The sequence below is a fragment of the Phaethon aethereus genome, assembly GCF_964289735.1.
Source record: "Phaethon aethereus genome assembly, chromosome: 1".
Classification (NCBI taxonomy): Eukaryota; Metazoa; Chordata; class Aves; order Phaethontiformes; family Phaethontidae; genus Phaethon; species Phaethon aethereus.
In genome coordinates, this window is record NC_138575.1 from 223,515,959 (window position 1) to 223,539,146 (window position 23,188).

The 23,188-nt window shown below is 49.1% G+C and overlaps 1 protein-coding gene across 5 annotated transcripts in view; it reads left to right on the plus strand.

Annotated features, from left to right (window-relative positions):
* STIM1 (stromal interaction molecule 1) overlaps positions 1-23,188 on the plus strand; it is a gene marked incomplete at its 5' end in the record, with an annotated part of 111,068 nt that overhangs the window by 77,997 nt on the left and 9,883 nt on the right. For 2 of the 5 annotated variants that reach the window (XM_082013992.1, XM_082013993.1), the window contains 6 exons: positions 465-642; positions 6,278-6,455; positions 10,704-10,871; positions 12,111-12,211; positions 12,655-12,890; positions 18,010-18,409. In XM_082013992.1, the coding sequence (XP_081870118.1) occupies positions 465-642; positions 6,278-6,455; positions 10,704-10,871; positions 12,111-12,211; positions 12,655-12,890; positions 18,010-18,409 (1,261 nt within the window). Of the gene's footprint in view, positions 1-464; positions 643-6,277; positions 6,456-10,703; positions 10,872-12,110; positions 12,212-12,654; positions 12,891-14,880; positions 14,962-18,009; positions 18,410-23,188 lie in introns of all 5 variants that reach the window. The other 3 variants (XM_082013991.1, XM_082013994.1, XM_082013995.1) reach the window with 3 other exon arrangements.

The following is a 23,188-nucleotide window of genomic DNA, read 5'->3' on the forward strand; positions in this document are numbered from 1 at the left end:
AATTCTGATGGAAAGTTTTGCAACTTGACAATTTGATACTTGATCTGACCCATCTCTGTGATCAAAGTCATATTTTTTCAACAAAGTTATTTTCTTCTTAGCTCTTACATCTTTGTACTCAGTGCTATCTGTTTAGTCCTACAAGAGCAGAGCTTTTCTGGGGGTTCCTATGTGGAAGCTCTCCTGTATCATGTATTGCCAAGGCAAATTGGATCTATAAGATTTTGAATTTAATCTTCCCCCCCCTTTTTTTTTCTTCCTCATTCAAATTGAATAAATGTTGTCAAGCTTCTGGTTTTTTTCCCTTAAATATTGATGTAGCTCATCTTTTCTCTTTATGAAATCCAGGCCACAATTCCGTCTATTTTCTTAAGTTCTAATGTCCAGCTGTAGTGCAGGCGAAGCATTGCAGAGTTAATCATTATGTTCTTTTGAATTCAGTAGTATCTCTGGTTCTCTTCCAGTAACTCGTCACAACCACCTGAAGGACTTCATGCTGGTGGTGTCCATCGTCATCGGCGTGGGTGGCTGCTGGTTTGCCTACATCCAGAATCGCTATTCAAAGGAGCACATGAAGAAGATGATGAAAGACCTTGAGGGACTTCACAGAGCTGAACAGTCTCTCCATGACCTTCAAGAAAGGTAGGTTTTATGCATTCATCCAGTTGGAGCATTCAACTGTCAGTCTTTCCTGCAAGAAAATATTCTTCATTTAGTTTTCAGGAAAGATTTTATTTTTGGCTGTCGCGCTGCTGTGTACCAGAGTCAGCACCTTCCTGAGCGACCGTAGCAAACCTGCCAGCCGGTCTTAATAGCTCAAATGGGTGCCTGGCTCGTGAATGATTCAGCTACCAAGCTACGCGTAAAGATGTGTGCGTGCTCGCTCGACCTGCTCGTTACTTGCACTTGCGATGGGCCATGTGAAGGCCTAGGTGGTAAAAAACTCCCTTGCAGTACTACAATCATGAAACGTGTCGATGAAGCCACCTGAGCAAAGTGACAATGTCCAACACCAGCATCTCCTGCTCTGAGGTGGGCTCCAGTGCACGCTGATGCATGGTCAAATGTGGCCGTATGTGCTCCCATGCAGTATTGTTTCCTTTCCATGTTGTTTTTATGTTGTGTTTTGTCTGTTGTGTTTTTGTTCCTGTTCTGCTCTAGTTCTCGTTACTGGTTTGAAAAAATAGTTTCCGAATTTCTGGGAAGATTTGACTCCGTCTAGTTTTGCTGCTGTTGGTGTGTGAGAGCTCTCCTCCCTACGCTCAGAACTTTGCTGCTTTAAGGAGCAAAACATCCAGCTGAGCAAAATGGGTGGGAGCCCTCCTTCTGTACTCAACAGCAGTCACTCTTCATTTTGAGTGCGTTGTCTTACTTCAGATAGGTTCTTCCTATTTATTTATCACACTTAACTATATAGGAGCAGCAAAATGTACAGTGGTTTCTACTCTCAGTCTGACTCACACTGAAAGTATATCACGATCCTCACCCCGTGAAATTACAGTGTAAATCTGTACCTAGGGGGAAAGAAGAGCCTCTTAAAGGAGTGTAAGGTAATCCAGCTCACTTAGAATTTGTCACCCAGGCTGATCACATTGTTTCACCCTGGCTTTGAACGGGGAAAAAGCATGCTGAAACAGTGGAAGATATCAGAGGAATTACACGTCCCCTCTTGAATTCTTTGAGCTATATGAAAAAGTTTGTGCTTCCATGCCTGCACGGTGATACCTACATCAGGAGAGTTGTCTGGGAAGAATGAAAAAAAACTGTGTGGAGTATTACATATGAATAGTTGAACTCTTAAGCACTTGGGCAAAATGCTGTATCTTCAGGAATGTGACCTCTACTCACAGACATGACTGTAATGGTTCCAGTTAAAACTACTCGTCATGAAACGGGCTGCAAAAGAGGCCATCTGTAGACACAGGGGTGTTACAGGAAAGAAAAGACCATTCAAGACTGTTGATGACAAACCAGTGGGGTTTTTTGGCAATAAGATATTTTTTAAGGGCAGATTTAGCAAATAACAGAGCATGATAGTCTTGGGCTGTAATTATTTGTCATTAGTTTTAAGTGTAATTTTGGAGGATAAACCTTAATTTGACTGCAATAGAAGCTGACGGCTGCGTTCCCCGTGGCTTGTCCGAAAGCAGAGCGTGGCCCCAGGTACACATGCTGGCTGCTCACGGGTGGTGTCACGAGCGACCTGTGCAAACGCCAGGATCCCAAGGTTGTAAATCTGCCATGGAGACTTTTGCAAACAGCCGAGTCTTTGGAAACCATACAATGTACCCACAAAACTGCAGCCTGATTTCTTGCCTGCGTGCTCATGACAGCCGTCAGGGAACTGTCCCACACAGGAGCGTTGCTCGAAAGGCTTTCTTCTTCGAGTGTGATCGCATCAGTTGGTGTCTATGTGGAGGGCAAACACTTGAGAGAGTACCAAGGTGATGGTGCCAAACTGGGCACGTTCCCTTGGCATTAATGCAGATACGTGACCTGCTTTCTTTTTGGCATGGAGATGGAATAAAGTACATTTCCTCTCTGCCTACCATGGAGCCGCCTCCAATCCACAGCTGGTTTCACAAAGCTTTGTGTAATTTTACATTACAGGTTGGGCATACCCCAAAGAAAAAGATTTTTTTTTTTTCTACAGCTAGAAGGACACGGGAATTCCTTCTCAGCGTCCACCTCCTGGAGCAGCAGAGCCGCGTCCAAGGGCGGGAGGTCTCTACTGGGTGTCACTGAAGAGCAGGTCACACCAGAGGCCCAAACGCCGGCTGCTGTGAATGTGCCGTGTGGGGAACGTCCTTGGGATCTGCTGCCGAGGGCAGAGCCACGTAAACAAGTAGATGTGCCTGGGAAGTTCAACTAATGCTCTAAAGCCAGATAGGAGGAAACACAAAACCACGTGTACTAAGCATAGCTCAAGTCTTAAGCCAGAGCAGCTTGTGATGCTTCTGCAGCGTGTGCAGCTGGGAGGGCTTGTCCTCTGCAGAGGGCACTGAGCTGGAGCTCAAGAAGCAGGAGGTGAATTCCTGGACCTTATGGAGCCTCTTGGCACAAAATTGATCTAATTGTCCTCTGAAGTGGGGAATACACCTTCGCTTCTTCATCCTTGCACTCTAGCAAGGCTCAGCTGTGGTCCTCAGCCACTGTAGGTACAGCAAAAACTACAAACAGCAAGCTCCCGTGGACTTGTGTAGAAGTTGTTCTGAAGTTCTGCTCAGAAACTTCTTTCCTGAAGTAACCTCCTTTCATGGCTCTTTGAAATGCAGTGCTGAACAGACCTCCGGAAGGCGTGTGATGCCTTTCCAGTTGCCTACCAACAGCTAGTGCTGTTACTTGATGCACAACTCTGATACACTCTTGAAGAGCTGAGAAGGGAAGATTGTTACAAAAGCCATGTTCTGCTCATCTTCAAAATACCTTTTGAGAACATTGTTCAACAGTGACACTTACCAGTCAATTAAACAACCCATTAATATAAAAAGGTTCATGTCTTAGCACGTCCTAGTGATGGTTGAGGATTGTATGAAGATCTGTATTGAAGACCTACTGACTGTATTGAAGATCTGCTCCTGAACTGTGAAGCCCCCAGACGGACCTCGATTTCTTGCCCTCATTACAAGTGCAGCTCTGAAGGCACCTTGTCATCTTGTGGAGCTCAGTGTACGTGAAACCAGTGTGGCTGAATTGGCTGGGTTTGAAGGGAATGCACAGACAAAGCGTGGCTTTGTCCATAACCAACATAAGAAAATATGGGCTCTGCTGTAAGGAAAAAATGGTAGTAACGGAAAATACAATGTTAGAGTGCCTTTCAGGATTACCTTAAGGACAAAATTCCTTCCCTCTTCTGTGTTGTAGTATAGGGGCATTTCTCCTTTAAACAGAGATATTTTGGTGGTTTGGGATTCTTGCAGCCCTAGTATGGAAGAGCTTTAGCACTGATGCTCAGGGCAGAGAGCGTGGGTTTATCTAAAAACTTGGAATGTCTTGGCAAGAGTCTCTTTAAATTGGGAAGAAAAACAGTTTCTCAACAGAGCTGTAAATTGAAAATGAGCCTTTTCCAAGAAGAGAGCCAACATCACAGCTGATGGGAGTCCAGCCCGTCCAGTCTGATTTAAATGGCCATCTGCATCCAAGGAGGAGCCCGAGGAAGAGGAGTCCTTGGCTGGGACAGTGAACAGCTTCGGTCTTAACCCAGAAGGTGGTGATGGGTCCCTGCCATGAGCCTGCCCACAGGCTGTGCTCCATCCCTCGTCACCAAAAGCACAACCAAGTGCTGCCCTTCGATACAAGGCTGGAGGATGGGCACCTCTGTGTGTGCTGCAGGGAGCAGCGTTTGTAGGGACTAAGGATCAGTTTTTCCCTTTCCGTTAGTGCCCAGCTGGTCTGGGATGAGCGGGAGCTGCTCAGGGAGCCCAGGAGTGCCCTCCCGAGGTGTGTTGTCATTTACAGCCCAGGTACAACCAGAGCCATACCTCGCCGTCCCCTCTCATCTGCCTCCCCACACGTTGCTCCATTGGACGTCTCTCCAGTTTGGATGTTGGAGACCTTGAGTGGGAGAAGATTTTATGGCCTTGAAACACTTATTTCTAGCTAAGCTGATTCCGTTTTGGGGTCTTAGGGTGGTTTTTTTTCTTTTCATTTTATGGATAGTTTTACGTGGTCACTGAAAATCTGTCTGCCCTAAGCTGCGACTGGTTTTGCTGGTTAAACTGATGCCTTGCTAACCTCACAAATGTTGCTGGTAGCTTCAGCGTAGATGAACACTTTATCCAAGATCCCACTAGTGCATAGAGAAGCTGCCTGGGCAGGGCAGGAGGTGTATATAGGGGGAAGGGGCTGGTTTGGATGCGGAGCAGAGCTTTTCTTCTCATGCCAAGAAGTTCTGGGTTAAAAATAGTGTTGCCTCTGCTGCTCGTACAGCATGGCTTTCTCCAGTTTTTATTGATTTATGTCAAACTGTGATAACTGAGATTTTTGAAAGAGAAGTTCATGTTGAAAAGGTGGGACTGTTAGATTGATGCACCCAGGCTCTGACAGCGTAAGCCAAAACACTTCATCGTGTTTGATCCAGTAGCTGGAGCACATGTCCTGGAAACTCGTCGCATCTTGATTTGAAGTTAGCCAAAGATGGATGTACCACATTCCTCAGAGGCTTGATCCAAAGTTTAATTGTTGTCACCATTTAAAAAAAAGAAAAAACACAACAAAAAAACAAAAAGGTATTTTTCATTTGAATCATTAGGCTGGTTCTTGCAAGAAGCCCTTTAATATTTAAGGCTTAATAATAATCTCATTTTTTTCATTGACAGTACTGTTCAATATGATTTTTCAGAACCTCCATTATGAAGTGAATCTTCATTTCAATCGAATATTTGCCAAAACTTTTTTTTTTCTGCCTTATACTTGGCAATCGCTGTGTCTCTAGAAACACGTGGGTTTGAGACTGCGTTTGAGAGAGGCGCTGCTGGCATCAGAGGTGGTTTGGGTGGCCAGAGACTTTTCAGCCCTTTTCCAGGAGAGCGCAGTCCTGCATGGAACAGGTTCATTCTTGATGCTAATTTGATTTCACTGAACTTGCGCAAGGATTGGGTTTACACCAGTGCAACTCCCCTGAAATGCAAACGTTGCAGAAACCCTGAAACATCTTGCTGTGGCTGCAGTGGTGTCGCCTTCAGAGGGATGAGGCTTTCCAGGCTGAATGGCTGGACCTCCTGAATGGGTACAAGTAATCTGTCATTACTTTTTGTTGCCATACATAATTCTTAATGATTTAGTCCTGTCAGGAGGAAAAATAATCACTTCCAGGCAAGATTAAGACATGTCTAAATTTGAACGCTTTTGAAGTGGAACATGGAGACATCCCATCTGGGTGTTCATACCTGCTCAGGCACATCTTCTTCTTCTTTTTTTTTTTTTTTTTTTAAATTAAAGGCAAAGGTTTCATTTTTGTAAAAACACTGAAAATTCTAATTAATTTGGGACTTATTAAAGGAAATTTTGGTGTGGTTTGGAAAATGAAGAAAACAACTACTGAGTATTTAATAAATGAAATAAAGTTGAGACTCTGAAGTTGACAACTTAATTCTTCCCGGGCACAGTGAACTTTCTCCTTGACTTTCCAAATACAGATCTCTGTTGACATCAACATAGAGTAAATAAGAGCAGGGTTGCTCTAGATTGCGGCTGGCCAGCTCTTGCATTGTGGACTCCTTTGGCTGGGTGCACGATAATCTGACACGCGCAGCACTGGGCTCTTGGTGTGTTGCAGGCTGCAGAAGGCTCAGGAGGAGCATCGCTCTGTGGAGGTGGAAAAGGTGCACCTGGAGAAGAAACTGCAAGATGAGATCAGCATTGCCAAGCAGGAGGCACACCGGCTCCGAGAACTGCGGGAGGGCACAGAGAACGAGCTGAGCAGGCAGAAATACGCTGAGCAAGAACTGGAGCAGGTAAGGGTTCGGCCAGACATGGATGCATGTATGTGCGAGATGTGCTAGCGAGAAGAGTAGGCAGTTCCTCACTCTGCTTCATCCTTCTGAGAAATCCAGTGACGTTCTGCTTATAATGCTCTTCCGCCTTTGCTTTCGCATTCCCCTTTGCGGAGGAAAAGATCGAAGTATTTCTTCCCTCACTCCACGTCATGTGTCCCCCATACCGTGTAACGGCGCTGCTTGTGCGTCGGGTAGCAGGGACCGCGCAGGTGCCGTCTCGAGAGTGACATGCTGCTGCCACGTGCCCTCCCAGCTTGCCCCGCAGAAGGAGAGGTGTTGAACTTGACCTGTAGCTGCACCCTTCTGGTGACTTCTAACTCACACTCCAAACTATCAACTCTTTCTTTTTTTCTGTTGTTTCTATTCATGGTTTTAGGAGAGAGTTAGAATAAGTTTGGTTGTGCTTACCATGTTTTCTGGTGGATCAGAGAAGTGTAGGAAGGAAATTTCCTACCAAGGAAATTTAGCAGTAGATTAGAATCTGTGCAGCAAGGTTAGCATTCATATGCAATTCTCAAACACATTAGTTTTAAGTTTAGACTAGCACCCAAGTTACATATTGTAATGTAGGCCTAGACAGAATAATGTGTATAATGCTGCTGCTGGCAAAAATAAAACTCCTTTGATCCAGAAGGATACACAGAGCATTTGTAAAATAATTTGTCATAGGTCAGGAAAAGCATTCCCAATCCTACCTCTAAAAACCCTGAGAACTATAACAAAAGCTATACGGAAATAACGGAAATCAAGGACATTGCTTGTGGCACCTGTGGGCAGTAACAGAGGGCAAAGAGTGAGCATCTGGGAGTTTTCCCTCTAAACTGCCCTTTTCCCAAGCCCACAAGAGAGGTCCAAAAACCCCATGCCAGTTGCTGCTTCCTGTCTCACCCGAGGGACAAGTCTTATCTGATTTTAACATGTAGATCAGTTTAAACCGAAACTGTGTGAGCCAGAATTGCAAGATGCGCCGAGGATGTTCTGAGACCACCAGCGTATCCTCCCAACCTGACTGTGCCCCATCTTTTATGCCGCCATGGAGGGTGGGGAAGGAGACAAGAATCTAGGGTTTCCACAGAGAAGGGAGAAGCAAGTGTCCCGGGCCGTCAGGGGGCCAGCGAGCCGCAGGGCAGCGTAGCCTAGGTATGCCAGTAGTCAGTGGACAGCACATTTCCTTCCTGCTTGGAATACCGACAGCCCAGACACCCGCCGGCGCCTGTTAACAGCTTTGCTCTCGTGGTCCGGCATCGTTCCTCCTAACTGGTCATACGGCCTCTCCACACGGTCACCGAGCTCCATTTGAGGACAGGCATCGGGGCATCTGTGTTCCCACATTCAATGACAATTCAGTCATTTCATGTTGTGGGCCATTAAATAAGGATGTGTAGCCTTCCTCTTGTAACCCCGAGCCCTCGTACCCCACCTGCTCCTGGCTTTTGGAGAAGGCAGGGTCTCATCCCTTCCACTTCCCCCTCCGCATTTGTTAAGAAACCCGGAAAGCCAGAGGTGACTTAACCGCTCTGTTATTTCTTAGAGGCCTTCGGGAGGGATGCATTGACAGGGTGAGTACCGGTTTTACCCACCTGACCCACACTGCGTGACTATAACACAATCACTGTCCCAGTGAGCTGTAGACCACAGATAACATTAACCAGTCACTCCCGCTGACCGTAAAACTCATCCCGTTTTAAGATAGTCTTGGGTCCCAGGGAATAGTAAAACAATGCCTTGTTTAAAACGATACTGGGGGGTTTGGAAGCTCCTGCTGGAGTCTGGTGTTTGAGGTGGAGCAGCAGTGTGTCTCTGGGGGGGGGACTCTCCCGGAATGGGTTGTTCGTACCGATCCTCTCTCCTCACTAGGTCACCCCCCGACCATGAACCCAGACGGGGCTGCGGACCCACAGGGCATTCCTCATGTTATAAATTGTTGCTCTTAGTGATCAAACTGGGATCTTAGAAATCTCCACAGGAGAATGTAGACACACAAAGTAACTCCTGTTTGTATTGATTCCCCTGCAGAACTGAGAGGGTTTGTGTTTTGGACACTGCTGTATGATGCCTCATCTCAACCACTGGTCCTTGGCTGTTGTTCTGCACCGCTTCCCTTTTCCACCGTTCCATGAAAACGTTGTTCCTGTAACATGTTTTGAGCACTCCTCCACCCCAAACACCTAGTGGCAGATTTCCTGCCCACTTATTCTCGTACTCCTAAATCCCAGATGCTTGCAGATCGTGGCCAGAGTTCTGCCTGTGGTGGGAGCAGCGCCTGGTGCGCTGGTGTCGAGGGGGGAAAGCAAACCTGGGGTCTGCGATTCTGAAGTTGTAACTTCCTGAACGATTTAGGCAATGTTATGCTCCACAAGACTAAATCACACATAAGTGATATAAGTCATTGACCTCTTCTGTGCAGTGCCTCCCGGCTACTTCTAGATGGACTGTGCAAATGTACTCCAGGATAAAATAAGGGATTTCGAATATCTGTGTGTAACCTGGTGCTTCTGGCTTGCCAGCAATTACGCCTATGCCAGACTTGGTGAGACGTGACTGAGTTAAATAACACGTTACGGGAATAGATCCAGGTTTGAGCAATCTTTTTAAAAAATGCTTATCTTCAGTCCACTTGTGGCTGTGCTCTGTGGGAAGCGAAGAGGCACCGGCACCAGGCAAGGGTGGATGTAAACACGGCTGTGGGAAGCGTGCGTGGGGCGTTGGGAAGGGTCTGGTGCCGAGCCCGGGCGGGGTGGCTGGATGCTCCCACTGCCTCTGTGCTTCTCAGAACTGCACCCTAAAAGAACAGAAAGTGGGACAGACATCATCCAGGCATCATCCCAGAGACACGTGTGTGGCCCTAACTGCGTAGCTGGCCGTGCCATAGCTGGACCTTCCCTCCCAGCTCCACCTCTGTTGGGAGAAGGTCGGCGCTGGTGGGCCGGGGCTTGCTGGGGTGGTGAAAGCTCTTGCAGGTGCTTGGGGTTGACTTTTATTTTAACAGCGGGAAAGTCTGTTGTGGCGTGTGTAACAGCATATACCACTCTTGAGCTGCAAGGGGCTGCAGTTGAAGAGTAGGCCAGTCCACCACCACTGGGCTGTCCCTGGATCGCAGCAGGTCCAAGCTGAAGTTGCCATCCTTCAGCTTCTCCAGTGTGGAACACTTCAACTTCTTGCAGGGCTTGTGTCAGGCTTCAGGTTTATAAAGTCCCTCCATGTCATGTGTAATGAAACAGAAGTATTAATTCTTCATGGTCTCTAGCACTAAATGCTTTATGTAAGGTTTTGGTATCTTCAACTTGCTTGTCACCCACTCTCTTCTAATTTTGTAATCGCTCCCATCTCCAGCAAGATAAGTGTGTGGAGGAGAGCAGACTGATGGTGTGTGGAGGAGACTGAGCTGGGATGGAAGGAGAGTCCCCCAGTAAGCTATAGAAACTGCTGATTCCAGACGTGCTATTTCTTTTCCTGACCAAGCAGCACATGTTTTGTGTCTAAATATTTTTATCATCTTGCTCCAGTGTGAAAGTTGTCTCTTGACAAGCTCCCTCTGTTTGGCTCAGTAGCTGCAGTGAGAAAAGGCGATTGCCTGTACGGTGTTGTCAGCGATTCTGCCTCAGGAGGAGAATCTGTGGGTTTTGCAGACCTGCAGGCAGGCAGCAACTTTGCAGAGATTTCTAGAGGCCATGATAAGCACCCTGAATATCCTTACCTGAAGTCTAATTCTCTTTTAACTAACTTGTGCATCGTGCTGTCAGCTCCAGAGGGTTTACCTGCACTTTATGCCGTTGTCAGGCAGAGGAGCTGGCATGGAGGGGTAGACAAGGTCAGCGATGAGTGCACGCTCTGCTTCCCCTCCCTGAGCGCCAAGGTGCTGCGGCAGGACAGCGTCGCGATGGCTGGAAGTTTTTGGGGAAGGAGCTCCCCTTTGGGACGAAAGGAAAGCGCTGTAGGGTGTTCGGGTCACCCGAGCAGCAGCCTTGTCTGTCAGATGGCTGCCCGGCTGCACTCCTCGCCCGCTTGCCCGCAGTACCAGGATGCCACCTCTCCTCCTAATGACTTTTGCTTCTGTCATGAGTAAGATGAAGTTGCATGGAGTCTTTATGTTTTTTCTGGTGCCTTAGAAACGCTGGCTTGGCAGCCAGCGGTTGGGATGACCCTGTAGGAGGGCAGGCTGTCCCCGCCGCTGCTGCAACGCCGCGCCGACCGGTTCTCTCCCAGGTGCGGATGGCTCTCAAGAACGCCGAGAAGGAGCTGGAGTCCCACTGCAGCTGGGCTGCGCCCGAGGCCCTGCAGAAGTGGCTCCAGCTGACCCACGAGGTGGAGGTCCAGTACTACAACATCAAGAAACAGAATGCGGAGAAGCAGCTGCTGGTGGCCAAGGAAGGGGTGAGAGTTTCAGCGTCCTTGTCCTGGGTCCCCCCCTCACAGCCACGGGGAAAGGTTTGGGGAATTAAACCTGCAGAGTTGGTTCCTCTGCACCTTCTTTATTTCCCTTTTAATGCATTAGGTTGTTTTTTTTTTTTAAGTACAGCACAAACCCTCATAGAGGTGTAAGTAGGGGCTGAAAATGATAACGAGCAATGTCCTCTCAGGGCACGGCCGGCGCTGACCTGGGCATGCCTGTCAGCTGCGGTAGCCTGTCTTGGGGCGTATGAATTGCTGCCTGTGCGACAGCACCGTGGGTCGTCAGTAAGCAGAAGTTTTTTGCACCTATTAAGCATAATCCCTGCTCTAGGTGATTTACGTGCACAGGCAACAGAATTTCTAGCATGTGCATGCGATCTGTAGCGATGAATCATTTCTGTATTCCCAGTTGTTTAAAATATTCTGTGCCAACCAAAAAGCGATGTGAGCTGCAGGGAAGCTGTTGTAACAAGTACGTGTCTCTCTGGACGTACGCAGCAGTCAGAGCTGGCAGCATACAAAAGTTCGTCTGCCACCACGATGGCTGGAAATTTTTGAGGAAGGATCTCACCTCTAGGATGAAAGGAAAGCGCTGTAGGGTGTTCTGGTCATCCGAGCAGCAGCCTTGTCTGTTGGATGGCTTTTATTTTAACATTTCAATGGTTTTCCTTTTGCTGCGTCAGTTCTCATGTCCTTGATTTGTCTTTTCTAAGTCTCAAGTTAATGCCACTAGATCTGTGAACCAGAGAGGCGTGTGTGGAGACTTTAATTTTGAATACACACAGTGCCACAAAGGGATGGTAAAAAAAAAACAACACCAAAAAACCAAACCACAGAACACACCCTCTCCCCCAAACCAACAACCCTAGGGCATTAACAGTGTTTCTCTGATAGTTTGCCCACGGGAAAGACAAAACAAGGCTTTATGTGAGCCATTCGCTGTACGGGGTAGCTGTCTCAGTTCCCTCTGACTTTTGGGAAATTGGGAGAAGGGCCAAGGAGGAGCATGAAACTCCCAACCTGCTTACTCACTGCTGGCGAATTCCTCACCCACCGTGTTAGGAAGAATAACATCCTTCAGTAAAAACACAATTCACACTACTTACATGTGTGCGAACAGCTGCAGGAACTATTTCTGTCTCAGCCCATCCAGGATGTTCTTGTCCTGGAGGAAACACAAGGTTGTCTTCTTCCTGTGACCTCTTTCTGTTGATGTTCCAGGCTGAAAAAATTAAAAAGAAGCGAAACACCCTGTTTGGAACATTTCATGTTGCTCACAGCTCATCTCTAGATGATGTTGATCATAAAATCTTAACTGCAAAGTGAGTATCTACTTAATACTTTCCCTTATTTCTCCCTTCCTCATTCCCCATCTCATATTACAGACATGAGAGTACTGTAGCCTGTACAGGTGCTCTTGGTCTCATTTTGCTCAACTTTTGTTCTGTTGATGTTAGTTAGCTGGGATTGGACTTGCTCCTTTTAATTCTATCTGTGTGAAACAAGAAATCACAGTTATGTGGAGCAATTAAATGTCCTGTCAAAATGAGGATACAGGAGGCTGCAGTATTCTTAAGTGATTATCCCTGGATATTTCAGTCATTGATGTTTTTTATTTTTAATTCCTGTATTCCTGAAAATGGAATGAAAGATGTCGCAAGTATTAGGGTACAAAGCTGAACCACTAGAGTCCCTGTTTCAGACAATTTACGGTGTCTTTTTCCTTCATTCCCTACATTTTTCCTCGTTTGAACCTTGCTTCCAGGCAAGCGCTGAGCGAAGTGACGGCTGCGCTGCGGGAGCGCCTGCATCGCTGGCAGCAGATAGAGCTGCTCTGCGGCTTCCAGATTGTCAACAACCCAGGCATCCACACCCTGGCATCGGCCCTGAACATTGACCCCAGCTGGATGGGCACCCCACGGCCTAACCCCTCGCACTTCATCATGACTGATGATGTGGACGATTTGGACGAAGAGATCGTGTCGCCCATGTCCATACAATGTACGTAGTCTGTGTTAGCTGTGCATGGTGAGTCTGCATCTGCTGGGTGCTGCAACACGAGGCAAACCTGGAACAGTAGTTCAAATGTGTTGGGAGGAATTAAGGTATCTAAGTTGGTTTTTAAATGACCAAAGGCAAATTGTTAGTTGTTAAGGGTCAGGAATGTGTATGAGTGCCAGACCACCACTGCTGGGGTTGCTTGGAGCCTGTCAATTCCAGCAGAACTATTATTTGTAGATGTTATTACCCATCATTTAATCATATGTATGCTGTCCTGTTCAACCCACTGAATTTAGGCATTTACAAAAAGAAACAAAGGCATGGGCTAGACTCACAAAAGTGAGAAAGGAACATGAAGTGCGTTGTCCCGATCTCCCCTTGGCTAGCGCGCTTGTTTGGGGTATAAAAGGACTTGAAGACACCCCCTTGCACCTCTTGCCATTCTGCATAGGGGGGAGCAGTCTGCTGCGGTGACACTGCCTGCCTGTAACAACCTATTAAACACTTCCTGGAGCAAAGACCGAAACCTCCGTGCCCCATCTCCTGCGCACGTGTTATAGTCACCAAGGTGGGCGTTCGCTCCCTCTTCATCGGGTGACTGTTTGTATACAAAGTGCAAACTCCTGTAGGGAGCAACAGGGCTGCTGGAGAGGGAGATGGATGATCCTGCTCTCATGAGCCCAGATCTCTCGGAGGCAGGGGTGGAACTTGGGTCACCCTCTGCCCGTTCCCCTCTCGATTGCTCTTGGGTGAAGTGAAGGCTGGCTGCTTCTCTGCGAAAGGTTTGTGAATCAGTCCTGACCACTGTTCCCATGTTCAACTGACCCAGATTCGGCCTTGCTTTCCTCAGAAATGCGTTTCCCAAATACAGTTTCCTATCTCTAGCTATTGCACAAGAGAAGGGGAGAAGTGAAGGGCAGCTTCAGACGCTCTGGGACCCTGGTCTGGGTGGTGCAGGGAGCAGCACGCGGCTAGAGCACAGCTTTCTGAGCTGCAGCTGGGACAGGGGAGCCCATGCTGACAGCCTTAGCTGCAGCAGTCTTTTTAGTTGTGTCTGATTCGGGTCACTTTCTGGAGGACTTCATCAAAACCAGGTCGGTTTAACTGGGTGGAAGGCCATGGCAGGAACAGAAGAGTCTTGGGGCTGGCAGCGTGCGCTGCAGGAGGTGCCTATACGTGCCGTTGCCATCCCTCCCTCCTGGTTTCGGGCTCTGGTTAGATGCGGTGAAGGTCTGGAGGCAAGTGCTGAGGTCGGGCTCGGGGCGATGGGGGGATGAAGGCAGAGCACTAAGGATTTGGGTAGCCTGCAGGATGTTACGGCAGGAGGAAGGGGGTATCTGCATGTTTTCAGGGCTCAGCAAACATGGGAGTCGCAGCTGGTGATTTATGGGGTTGGGTGTGCGTAGGGACAGTTTAAAGCCTCAAACAGATAATGGTGTCCTACCAGTCTTTGTGATTATCAGTTAATGTTAGAAACCAAGCTAGACAGCTCTAATAAAACACTTGCAAAGACGCAAGCTAGGTATTAATGAGCGAGGGAGGGCTGAAGAAGAGTCCTAAGTAGCACCTGAAGCACGCTTTCTGGAGGATGCGAGCTGTATGAGGCGTGAGCCTTCAGTCGAGGTTTTAAGCCTCAGCTTCTTTGTGCCTTGCTTGAGACGCCTCGAGTGAGATAACTGCAGTGAGCCCTTGCAGTGCCCGTCAGTCCAGTGATGCGCAGCGAGCCTGCCCCCGTCCGCAGCGCGCAGCTGCTCCCCTGCGGGCGATAACTCCAGGTAGCAAGCGCTGGGCACCCCAGTTCCCAAAGCACGGGAGCGTTTGTCTTTCCCTCGAGGATTTTTCTTTCTTTGTGTACAAAAACTGCTTCAGGAGAGAAGCGCAGAGTTTTTCCGCCCGAGATGTGCTGGGGATGTTGCTGACTGCCCGTGATGGTTCTCCCAGTAAACCACATTTTTCTCTCTCCCGTTGACACCTGGTTGGCCCATCCCAGATGCAGCCTGGCTTTTCGGGCGCAGGTTCAGTGACCGCTCGTCTCTATCCTCGGAGGATCAGTCCCTCTGGAAATACCCTGGTTTGGTTCTCTTCAATTATAATTTTTTGTTCTACCCTCTACCCCTTTTCTGGACTAAAATACATACACAAATTTTCCCACTTTCTCACACAGAAAACTAATGAATGTACCTCTCTTCACTGAGTCATCAGCATCTTTACTAACCCCCGGGAAGAGTCTGGTGGGATGAAGAAGAATCACAGTTAGCTGCAGTTCTCATGTGCTCTTGGGTTTCCTTTAAAAAAAGAAAAAACATGTTTATGAAATCTGGAGGGTTGTTTTCACTTGGTTTTACCCCTGAGGTGGAGATGACGGATTCAAGCTAGGCCAGGAGGAGGTGGTAACGTTTCCCATCTCATCCCACCTCCTCCTCCGTGTCGGCACAGGCTTTGCTCACAGCCTCTCTGCTGCCGGCCGAGGCTGACCCCAGTCACTCCCCACAGGGTCTGCTGCCGACTGCTGTGCCTTTCTTCCCTCAGTACCCTTAAATAAATCTGAGCAATGCCACCTATAATGCTAATCTGTCCCCCGGTGCCCTGACACCGAGGCCGTGGGGACGGCACGCTCAGTCCCAGAGATGCCGAGCCTCCCGTTTTCGGCTGGAAGCCTTCCCTTCGCGGAGCACTGCCCAACGCCGGCCGTCGTGGGATGGAGGAGGACGAGCGTGTGCCGCGGCAGGCCAGGCTGTGCGCTGGCATTGGTTAGGGCTTGCACGGCGGTGGGCTTCCTCGAGACGACGAGCAGGTTATTTGGCTAACGTTGGTAAAACACGTTCAGTGTCTGGAGTGAGACGACGTTTGTGGGAAGCCGCGGTCCGCTGTGGCTGTGCAAGGCGAGGTCTCGGCCTTTGGTCCTGTGCTTATCAGGGTAAATCATGCAACAGGAGAGCACAAAAGTGTAATGTGTCCAGTTGGTAAATGAGGCGTGGAACACCAGGGCAAAAAAAAACTTAAGGGAAAAAAGCATGGCCCGAGAGAAAAAGAAACATAACAGAAACCCATAATCCCCAGTAAATTACTCTGCAGAGCTTGGATCCCCACTAGCCCTCCAAACTGAGACTCCTAAGCTGTATCCCCGCCAGCAGCAGGCAAGCAGGGATCAGCTGTGCTATTCCTGTCCGCGCTGCCCGAGTTAGCAGCGTCGCTGCTGCAAAGGCACAGCAGGAGAGCTGGAACAGCCTCCAGTTCTGCCCGTTAGCACTCTCCCCCTCACCTCCTCTGATCAGCTTTTTGCAGTCCCCGCCAGAGCAAGGGATTTTTTTCCACCTTGACTCTGTGTGACTCTGTTTCACTTAATTTCAGCTCTGGAGCTCTTAAGAGGAAAAAAAAAACAATTGTGACATAGACAGTGGATGGCATAAAGAGCTCCGGTGAAAGGCTCGTAGATGGGCAGTGTAGTAAAGCAAGAAGTAGCGAACCTGAGCAGTGGGACCCTGCGAGAGAAACTGTGATTTGCTGTGAAAACAACAAAGTTGCCTGAATTATTCTTGCTTGTTTCTTCTTCCACCTGAAATATGTCCTAGCAGTGATCCTTCAGTACCTGAGTTGTTGCTATCATATGAGCTGCAGGAGACTCGTGTTTCCAAGCTGTGTATTTTTATAGCAGTGATTTGCTGGTTCTTCGATTCCCGAAGGAGCTCTCCTTCTACTCCATTTCTTAGCTTTCCTGTCTGTTCACCTTTTTAACCTATTTTTACATTTATTTCTTATGCATATAAGAAATCCTGAACACCTTATCTCCTGCAAAAGAAGGAACATCTTGTATGGAAATTACAGCTAGTGGATTAAATACAAGCAGTCTGGTTGCAGGATGGCGATGCAGCCCCGTGGATCCTTAGTTTTCCATGTTTCATGCTCTGCCTGACGGAAATGAGTGTGCAGAAATCTCCGTGTGGGCGAAGGTGCCTCCGTCTGCCCCTCTGAAGGCAAGGCCCTGGCTCCGGCTCAGTGTGTCGGTGCGGTGCAGAGGTAGTGTAGGCTTTGTGCAGAGACAACTGGCTGAGCTCTCTGGTCTCTCGTGCCTGACCAGGTAAGGCTATGTGGCCAGAAAGATCATTATGATGTTTAAAAGCTGGTGACAGTGCGCTGGAGGAGGCGGTCCAGTTTGTTTCTCCAGACCAAGATGAATTTGCAATTAGAGAAAAATATTTTTCAAATTGAGCCTCTCTTTGATCAGTAAGTTAATTATCAGACAGACTGGGAACAGATGATGCCACTTTTGGACCAGAGCTATAATTTCAGGCATGGACTAATGACAAAAGCCTGTGCCTACCCAATTAATACCATAGTTACTATGCATCTGCCACGTGTCCCAGGCATTCTGCCTTGCAGAAGGGTACAAGGCTGGGAGGTTTTTGCATCTTCATCGAAGCTGTCCTGCGCCTGAACACGAAGTGTGGCTGTACTTCACAACCCCGCTTTTGGTCCCGCATTCCTGGCCTTGCTCCAGCAGTCGCACCAGCACGACGGTGCTGGAAGCAAGAGCAGAGCTGAGCTCCGGGAGTGGAGCTCACCTCGCCAGCTTTAGGTGCCTACATCTGAGCTGATCACCGGAGGCTCCTTTTTTAGGCAGTGTAGGGAAATAGTACTACCAAGGCATGAAGCATCTGAACGATTTGGAAGTCTGCGTTAGGATGAAATGAATCATGTTCTGAAAGTACCAACTTCTTCACGTTTACTGTAAAGGGAGCCCGGGTGGTAGCTCTGACGTAAAGTTGGGTAGGATGAATCATGCAGCCAATTTCTGCTTCAAGCAAGATGATCAGATAAGGTGTTCAGAAAGCACCTGTAGCAGAAATGTCATGCGTAGTTTTTCAAGGGCTGGGCATTAATCTAGCATGTTAAGCAGTAGCGCCAGCTTAATGCTGCTTCTGCAGTAAACCAGCGTAACTGATAGCAGAAGGTGGGATGGCTGCAGCGGCCGGAGCAAGTGTCACGGTGACAGAAGGCATGGCGCTGCGGTGCATAGCCCTGGCTGTGGGCGGCAGCTTTATCGCGGTGCCTCCTCGCGGATTTGATGTGCAGTCTCTTTCCAGCTGCCTTCAGCGTTCTCCCCTTTCTCTCGTTACAGCTCCTGCCTTGCCCACCACAGTTCGCCAGCGCCTGGTGGACCCACAGCACGCCCACGGATCTCAGAGGTTGGTAGAGAGTTATGTGCAAGGCCAGAATGAGTCGGGCCAGCCTGCCCATTACCAGGCAGGCAGAGTCTCTCTCCGTCGAATGCACAGCCTCTCCTCTGGACAGTCTTTCAGTTCCGACCTTCCCGGCGCCAGCCCATCATCTGCTGCCACCACCACCTCTTCCACCTCTTGCTCCTCATCCACCACCGCTGCATCTGCTCCTGCTTGCCATGTCCACCCTACCTATTACCATCACACCACCTCCTCTTATTTCCTTCAGATGGACTCCATCCCTGATCTGCCCCCTCCTGATGTCACCTCTGGAGTTCGCTGTCGCACTGAGAGCTTTGGGTATATTGCTGTTTCTTTTCTAGCTCCCTCTTGCCTGCTGTGTCTCAGAGCTGATGCTTGCTTGGGTGCTCTTTCTCCTAGATTCCTTGTGCCCTTTCCTTTTGGGCCTTTATTTCATCATTTATCCACATGTTTGTTTCTTCAACCTCTCTCCCATGCCAGTGGACCCTCTAAGGAGTGCTCCATGGTCCATTCCTGTATCTGCAAGCTCAGTGGGTGCATAAACCAAGGAGGTGCTGTTTAACTGTAGCTAAGCAAATGAGAATTCCTGGGTACTCGGTTATCGCTAAATAAGTCAGTCTTTCACTTGGGTAATGCACCTGTGAGAACAAAGGTAACACAACTAATCAAACAAACACTGACCTTATTTGAAGCCTTGACTTGTTTGGGGTCTTCACAAGCAAATTGCAAAGGAAACGTGATGGGTAGATACTGTGAGATAGCAGCTGGTGCTGCCGGAGTGTTTGAAATTTGTGCTGTTTTTAAGAGCTGGCAAAAAGCAGCTTTCAGGAATTCGGGGTTTCAGAGTGACTCTCTACCTCTGTTTTGGTAGGGGATGAGGCCTGGTTGTGTTTTGGCTAAGGAATGTCTGAATAATGAGGAGGGAGTTGGAGCTTCTTATTGCTGGATCACTGGCTTTAACTTGGTCGCTTTCAGCAGTACCAGCCGGCAAGTGGTGGCTCTTTGGAGACCTGTGTATGATAGGACACAAGGGACGGGTTATCGTCCACATCCCCACAGCCCTGACCTCTCCTGATTCACCGTGCTGGCATTAGCCACAGGACTGGGTGGGCAGAAGCAGGAGCCCTGTCTCATCTAACTGGGGTGCTGCGAGGGGCCCTCCGGCAGCCGTCCTGAGCTCAGAAACATTCTGTAGCCCAAGCAGAGGGTCATGTTCCTTGGCTTCCTTCTGAATGAGGTCCATGGGCAGCAGTCGCAGGTCCTTGCCCCACATGGGTCATGGGTGCACGCAGCTCCAGAGCGTTGTTTGAGCCTGCATCCATTCCAATGCTCGATTAAACCCTCGGCTAAGGTGCGAGTAGGGTGTGCGGTTTGCGTGGTCTTTAGTTCAGGGGCGTTGCAGGCGCTCGGTGCGGAGGTGTCGGCGCTGAAGCAGGCGGTGGAAGGGCTGTAGCGGGCCATCGGGGAGTCCCGTCCTCCTGCCCTGCCGGAGGCCTGGGTCACTGCCTGTGACCGTGGCCAAGTCATTTAATCGCTCTGTTCTGCACTTTCTCCGTGGTAAAATTAAAAATAGTCTCCTTATCCTCAGCGTTGGGGAACAGACTTCTGGGAAAAGGCTGGAAGTCTCTCCGTGAGGAAGTCAGTAGGGGCGATGTCCTTTCATGTTTATTTATCCAGGCAGGACACCATGCCAAGTCACCACATTTTCATTTGTCCTGGCACGTTGTACCATTATTCCTTTTTCTGTAGGTACCTCTGCCCTTAGGCGTAGGTTCTCCCCCGACATCATTTACACAGTCTCTGTTTTGGATGTCTCACCCCCTCGCTAACTTGTCTGTCTCGAAGCGGGGCTGCCTGCGGGCCCAGAGCATCCCTGCGCCCAGGCTGCGAGAAGCAACGCCTGAGCAGCCCCGGGCAGATTATGGATTCTGGAGTATCGGGGCGGGGAGAAATTACTGCACCTGCTCCGCAATGGGCAGTTAAAGAGCAACATCTTGGTTAATTTAGTAATATTTGTTTTGGGATTATGAGAAGCAGCATAATTCAAATTTAGATTAATTACTGCCAAATTGAGTTCAGTTGCAGCTGTCCCAGTTTGACTGATAAAAGCTGGGAATGCTTCTGGTAACATCGCACAGTCCCTGTTTACCATCGACCTTCCTGTCTCTGTAGAAAGGGCTTGTCCTGGGAGCTCGAAGGCTGATGTACTGTTTCAAAAATAGCTGTATAAACATGATTTTTTTTCAGCTGCGGCCTGTGATACACTTGACTGCTGACCAGGTTAAAGTCTCAGTCCTGCGGACTCCCCCTGAGAGTGGCAGAGGGAAGTGTGGTGTGCCTTTGGGATCCCAATTAGGAAAGACAATGGTGCTGGAGGTCATTAGGAGAGAATAGCTGGGGTCTTCTCCTGGTTCCCCACGGGCACTTAGTAGCTTGTCAGAACCAAATTGGTCACCCCTCAGTGGAAGGTGGGACTGTTTTCTCCCTGTTCCTGTAGCAAAGACCACCTGTTGATGCAGGATAATTGATTTAGCAGTGGAATTCTGCAGAGTGAGAACTTTTCATATCAGATTTGCTTCAGCTACACAATAGCAGACGACTCCAAAATCCATGCTCATTCATTCTCTGTTCATCTCAGAAAACAGAAATGAAGACTTGGGTGCCCAAATGTGTTCTTATTTTGTTGCTTTTAGTTTTTTGTCAAACTGCATCATTAGCAGATCCTGCTTAGATGCATCTCTCTTAAAATACTGCCATGAAGGCAAGCCACAGCACAAGCCAATGTATTGCTCTTTCTCTTTTATATAACCAGTCTTGGAGGCCTTTACACACATCCCTCGAGCTCCACAGCCTCCCAAAGAGGCAAGCAGAACAGATGGGGAAGCTGAGGCTGAGAAAGGCCTTCCAGGGAGTCATTGCCAAGGACGAAAACGGAACCCAAAAAATTCCTGGCTCCCTTGGTAGGAGGAGAGTGCTACCTTGAGTGCTTTGGGCTGCTGGATCGCTTTAGCCTCTCATAGCCAGCAGATGCCAATGTTGGCGAGACCTCACAAGAGAAATCGTCTCAAACAAGCTGTTCCCCCAGAGAAAGGCTCGGGGATCGCTCCTCTCCGTGCAAGCTGTATACGGTGCTAAAGTCTGCTGGGGGTTAACCTGGTAGGGGACCTTCTCTCCAGGCAAGGCCAGCGCGTGGCCGGTGAATTGCTTTCATGAACTCCTCACTGTCTGCTTCTCTTTTGCAATTGGCTTCAGAGGATCCGGTGCAAATAAGGTCAGAGCTGTTCTGATTTTGAAGGCTGATGTGTGTTTTTTAATGTTAATGAAGGGGACTGGGCATCCCTGGGGGGGAGAGGGGTTGGAGGGTGCTGTGTGCACAGAGGTTTCTGCTGCCAGTGCCTGCTTCAAGTGGATAAACCTGATGGAGATGGGAGCGTAGGACCAAATCCCCATGCTGGTGGCCCTTTTCCAGCGGGGAAGGGAGATGGCAGCCAAAGCAAAAGGAGAGTGTCAGTAATCCAGGGAAAAGAGTAGTTCACAGCTCTTAGAGAATGGAAGGGAAGAAATTACTGTTGGGCTTTCATTGTGGAGGCTGTTTCTAAGCCCCTGACTGTGCCGTGCTGAGCACAGCAGAATTAAGTAAGCCATACGGCAAATTTCATTCTGCCTTAGGGGAAGCCTTTGCCGCCCTGGTGCCACATGCTAGCTGGGTATATAATGTATAGCCTTGCAGCTGTGGGTGCTCTTGGTAAGGGGCAGGGAGTGGTAGAGGCAGCAAGGTCTGTATGAGGCTGGTAGACCAAGCCCTGGCCTCGATGTCAAACGCCCTTGAGCCACTCCTAAGTGTTCCTGCAGCCTGTGTCCTGGATTGTACAGACAGCAAGGAGCCCACCAGGAGAGATCACTCAGTGGGCTGCAGAGCTGAGAAAAATAAATATTTATTCTATATCATTCTCCTGCCCTCTCCCCGCTTTCTCCACCACTACCAGTCTTTCTCTACTCCATGCTTTGCTCTCTGCTTCTTTTGTTGCAAAGTCAATCCATTCACATTTTCTCACCCTCTGTCATTCACTGCGGTCGGTTTGGGTTCTTGGAGTGGCAAGGTGGGAAGCACAGGTGAAAGCAGATAAAACAGCAGCAGCACACGCGTCCTGCCTTCACGTAGGTTAATCCTGTTGGCTTCAGGTTTTCATAGATTGTAAGCGTGCCCACCTACACCAAAAAGAAAGCAGTGAACACTGCAGCAGTGCAGTTGGCATTGAGGAACTCGCTGTCTTAAGTGAGGCTCCCAGGTATTTTCATGTTCTATTGGTGGTCTGAGGTTTTTGGGAGGGATGAGCGTTTCGTAGTTCCTGCACCAGAGAAGCGTTTCTCTGAAGGCACCTTCCCGTGATACCATCGAGGCTTGCTGTGCCCTGGGCCAGCGTTTCCTCTTGAAAATGTGCCATACTGATTCAGGAGCATAAGTCTCATGAAAATTAGCAGGATATATGTTACCGCTTTTTGGCTGAGCCTCACCCAAGACGACCAGCAATATCCTGGCAATTTTCTTCCCTCCTATCTTGTCTCGGCCCTGGGCTTGGGAGCGTCCCCTCCCTGCTCTCTCTGGCAAAGCCAGTGTGCATAGAATCCCAGAAGGGTTTGGGTGGGAAGGGACCTTTCAGGGCCATCTAGTCCAACCCCCTGCCATGAGCAGGGACATCCCCAACTCGAGCAGGTTGCTCAGAGCCCCGTCCAGCCTGACCTGGGGTGTTTCCAGGGATGGGGCATCCACCACCTCTCTGGGCAACCTGGGCCAGGGGTTCACCACCCTCAGTATGAAACGTTTCTGCCTTAGATATAGACTAAATCTGCCCTCTCTTAGTGTAAAACCGTTACCCCTTGTCCTATCGCTACAGACCCTGCTAAAAAGTCTGTCCCCATCTCTCTCCTCAGCCCCTCTCAGCCCTGGCAGCTGCAGGAAGGTCTCCCCGGAGCCTTCTCTGCTCCAGACTGAGCCCCTCCAGCTCTCCCAGCCTGTCCTCCCAGCAGAGCTGTTCCAGCCCTCGGAGCGTTGCTGGGGCCTCCTCTGGCCCCGCTCCAGCAGGTCCGTGTCTCTCC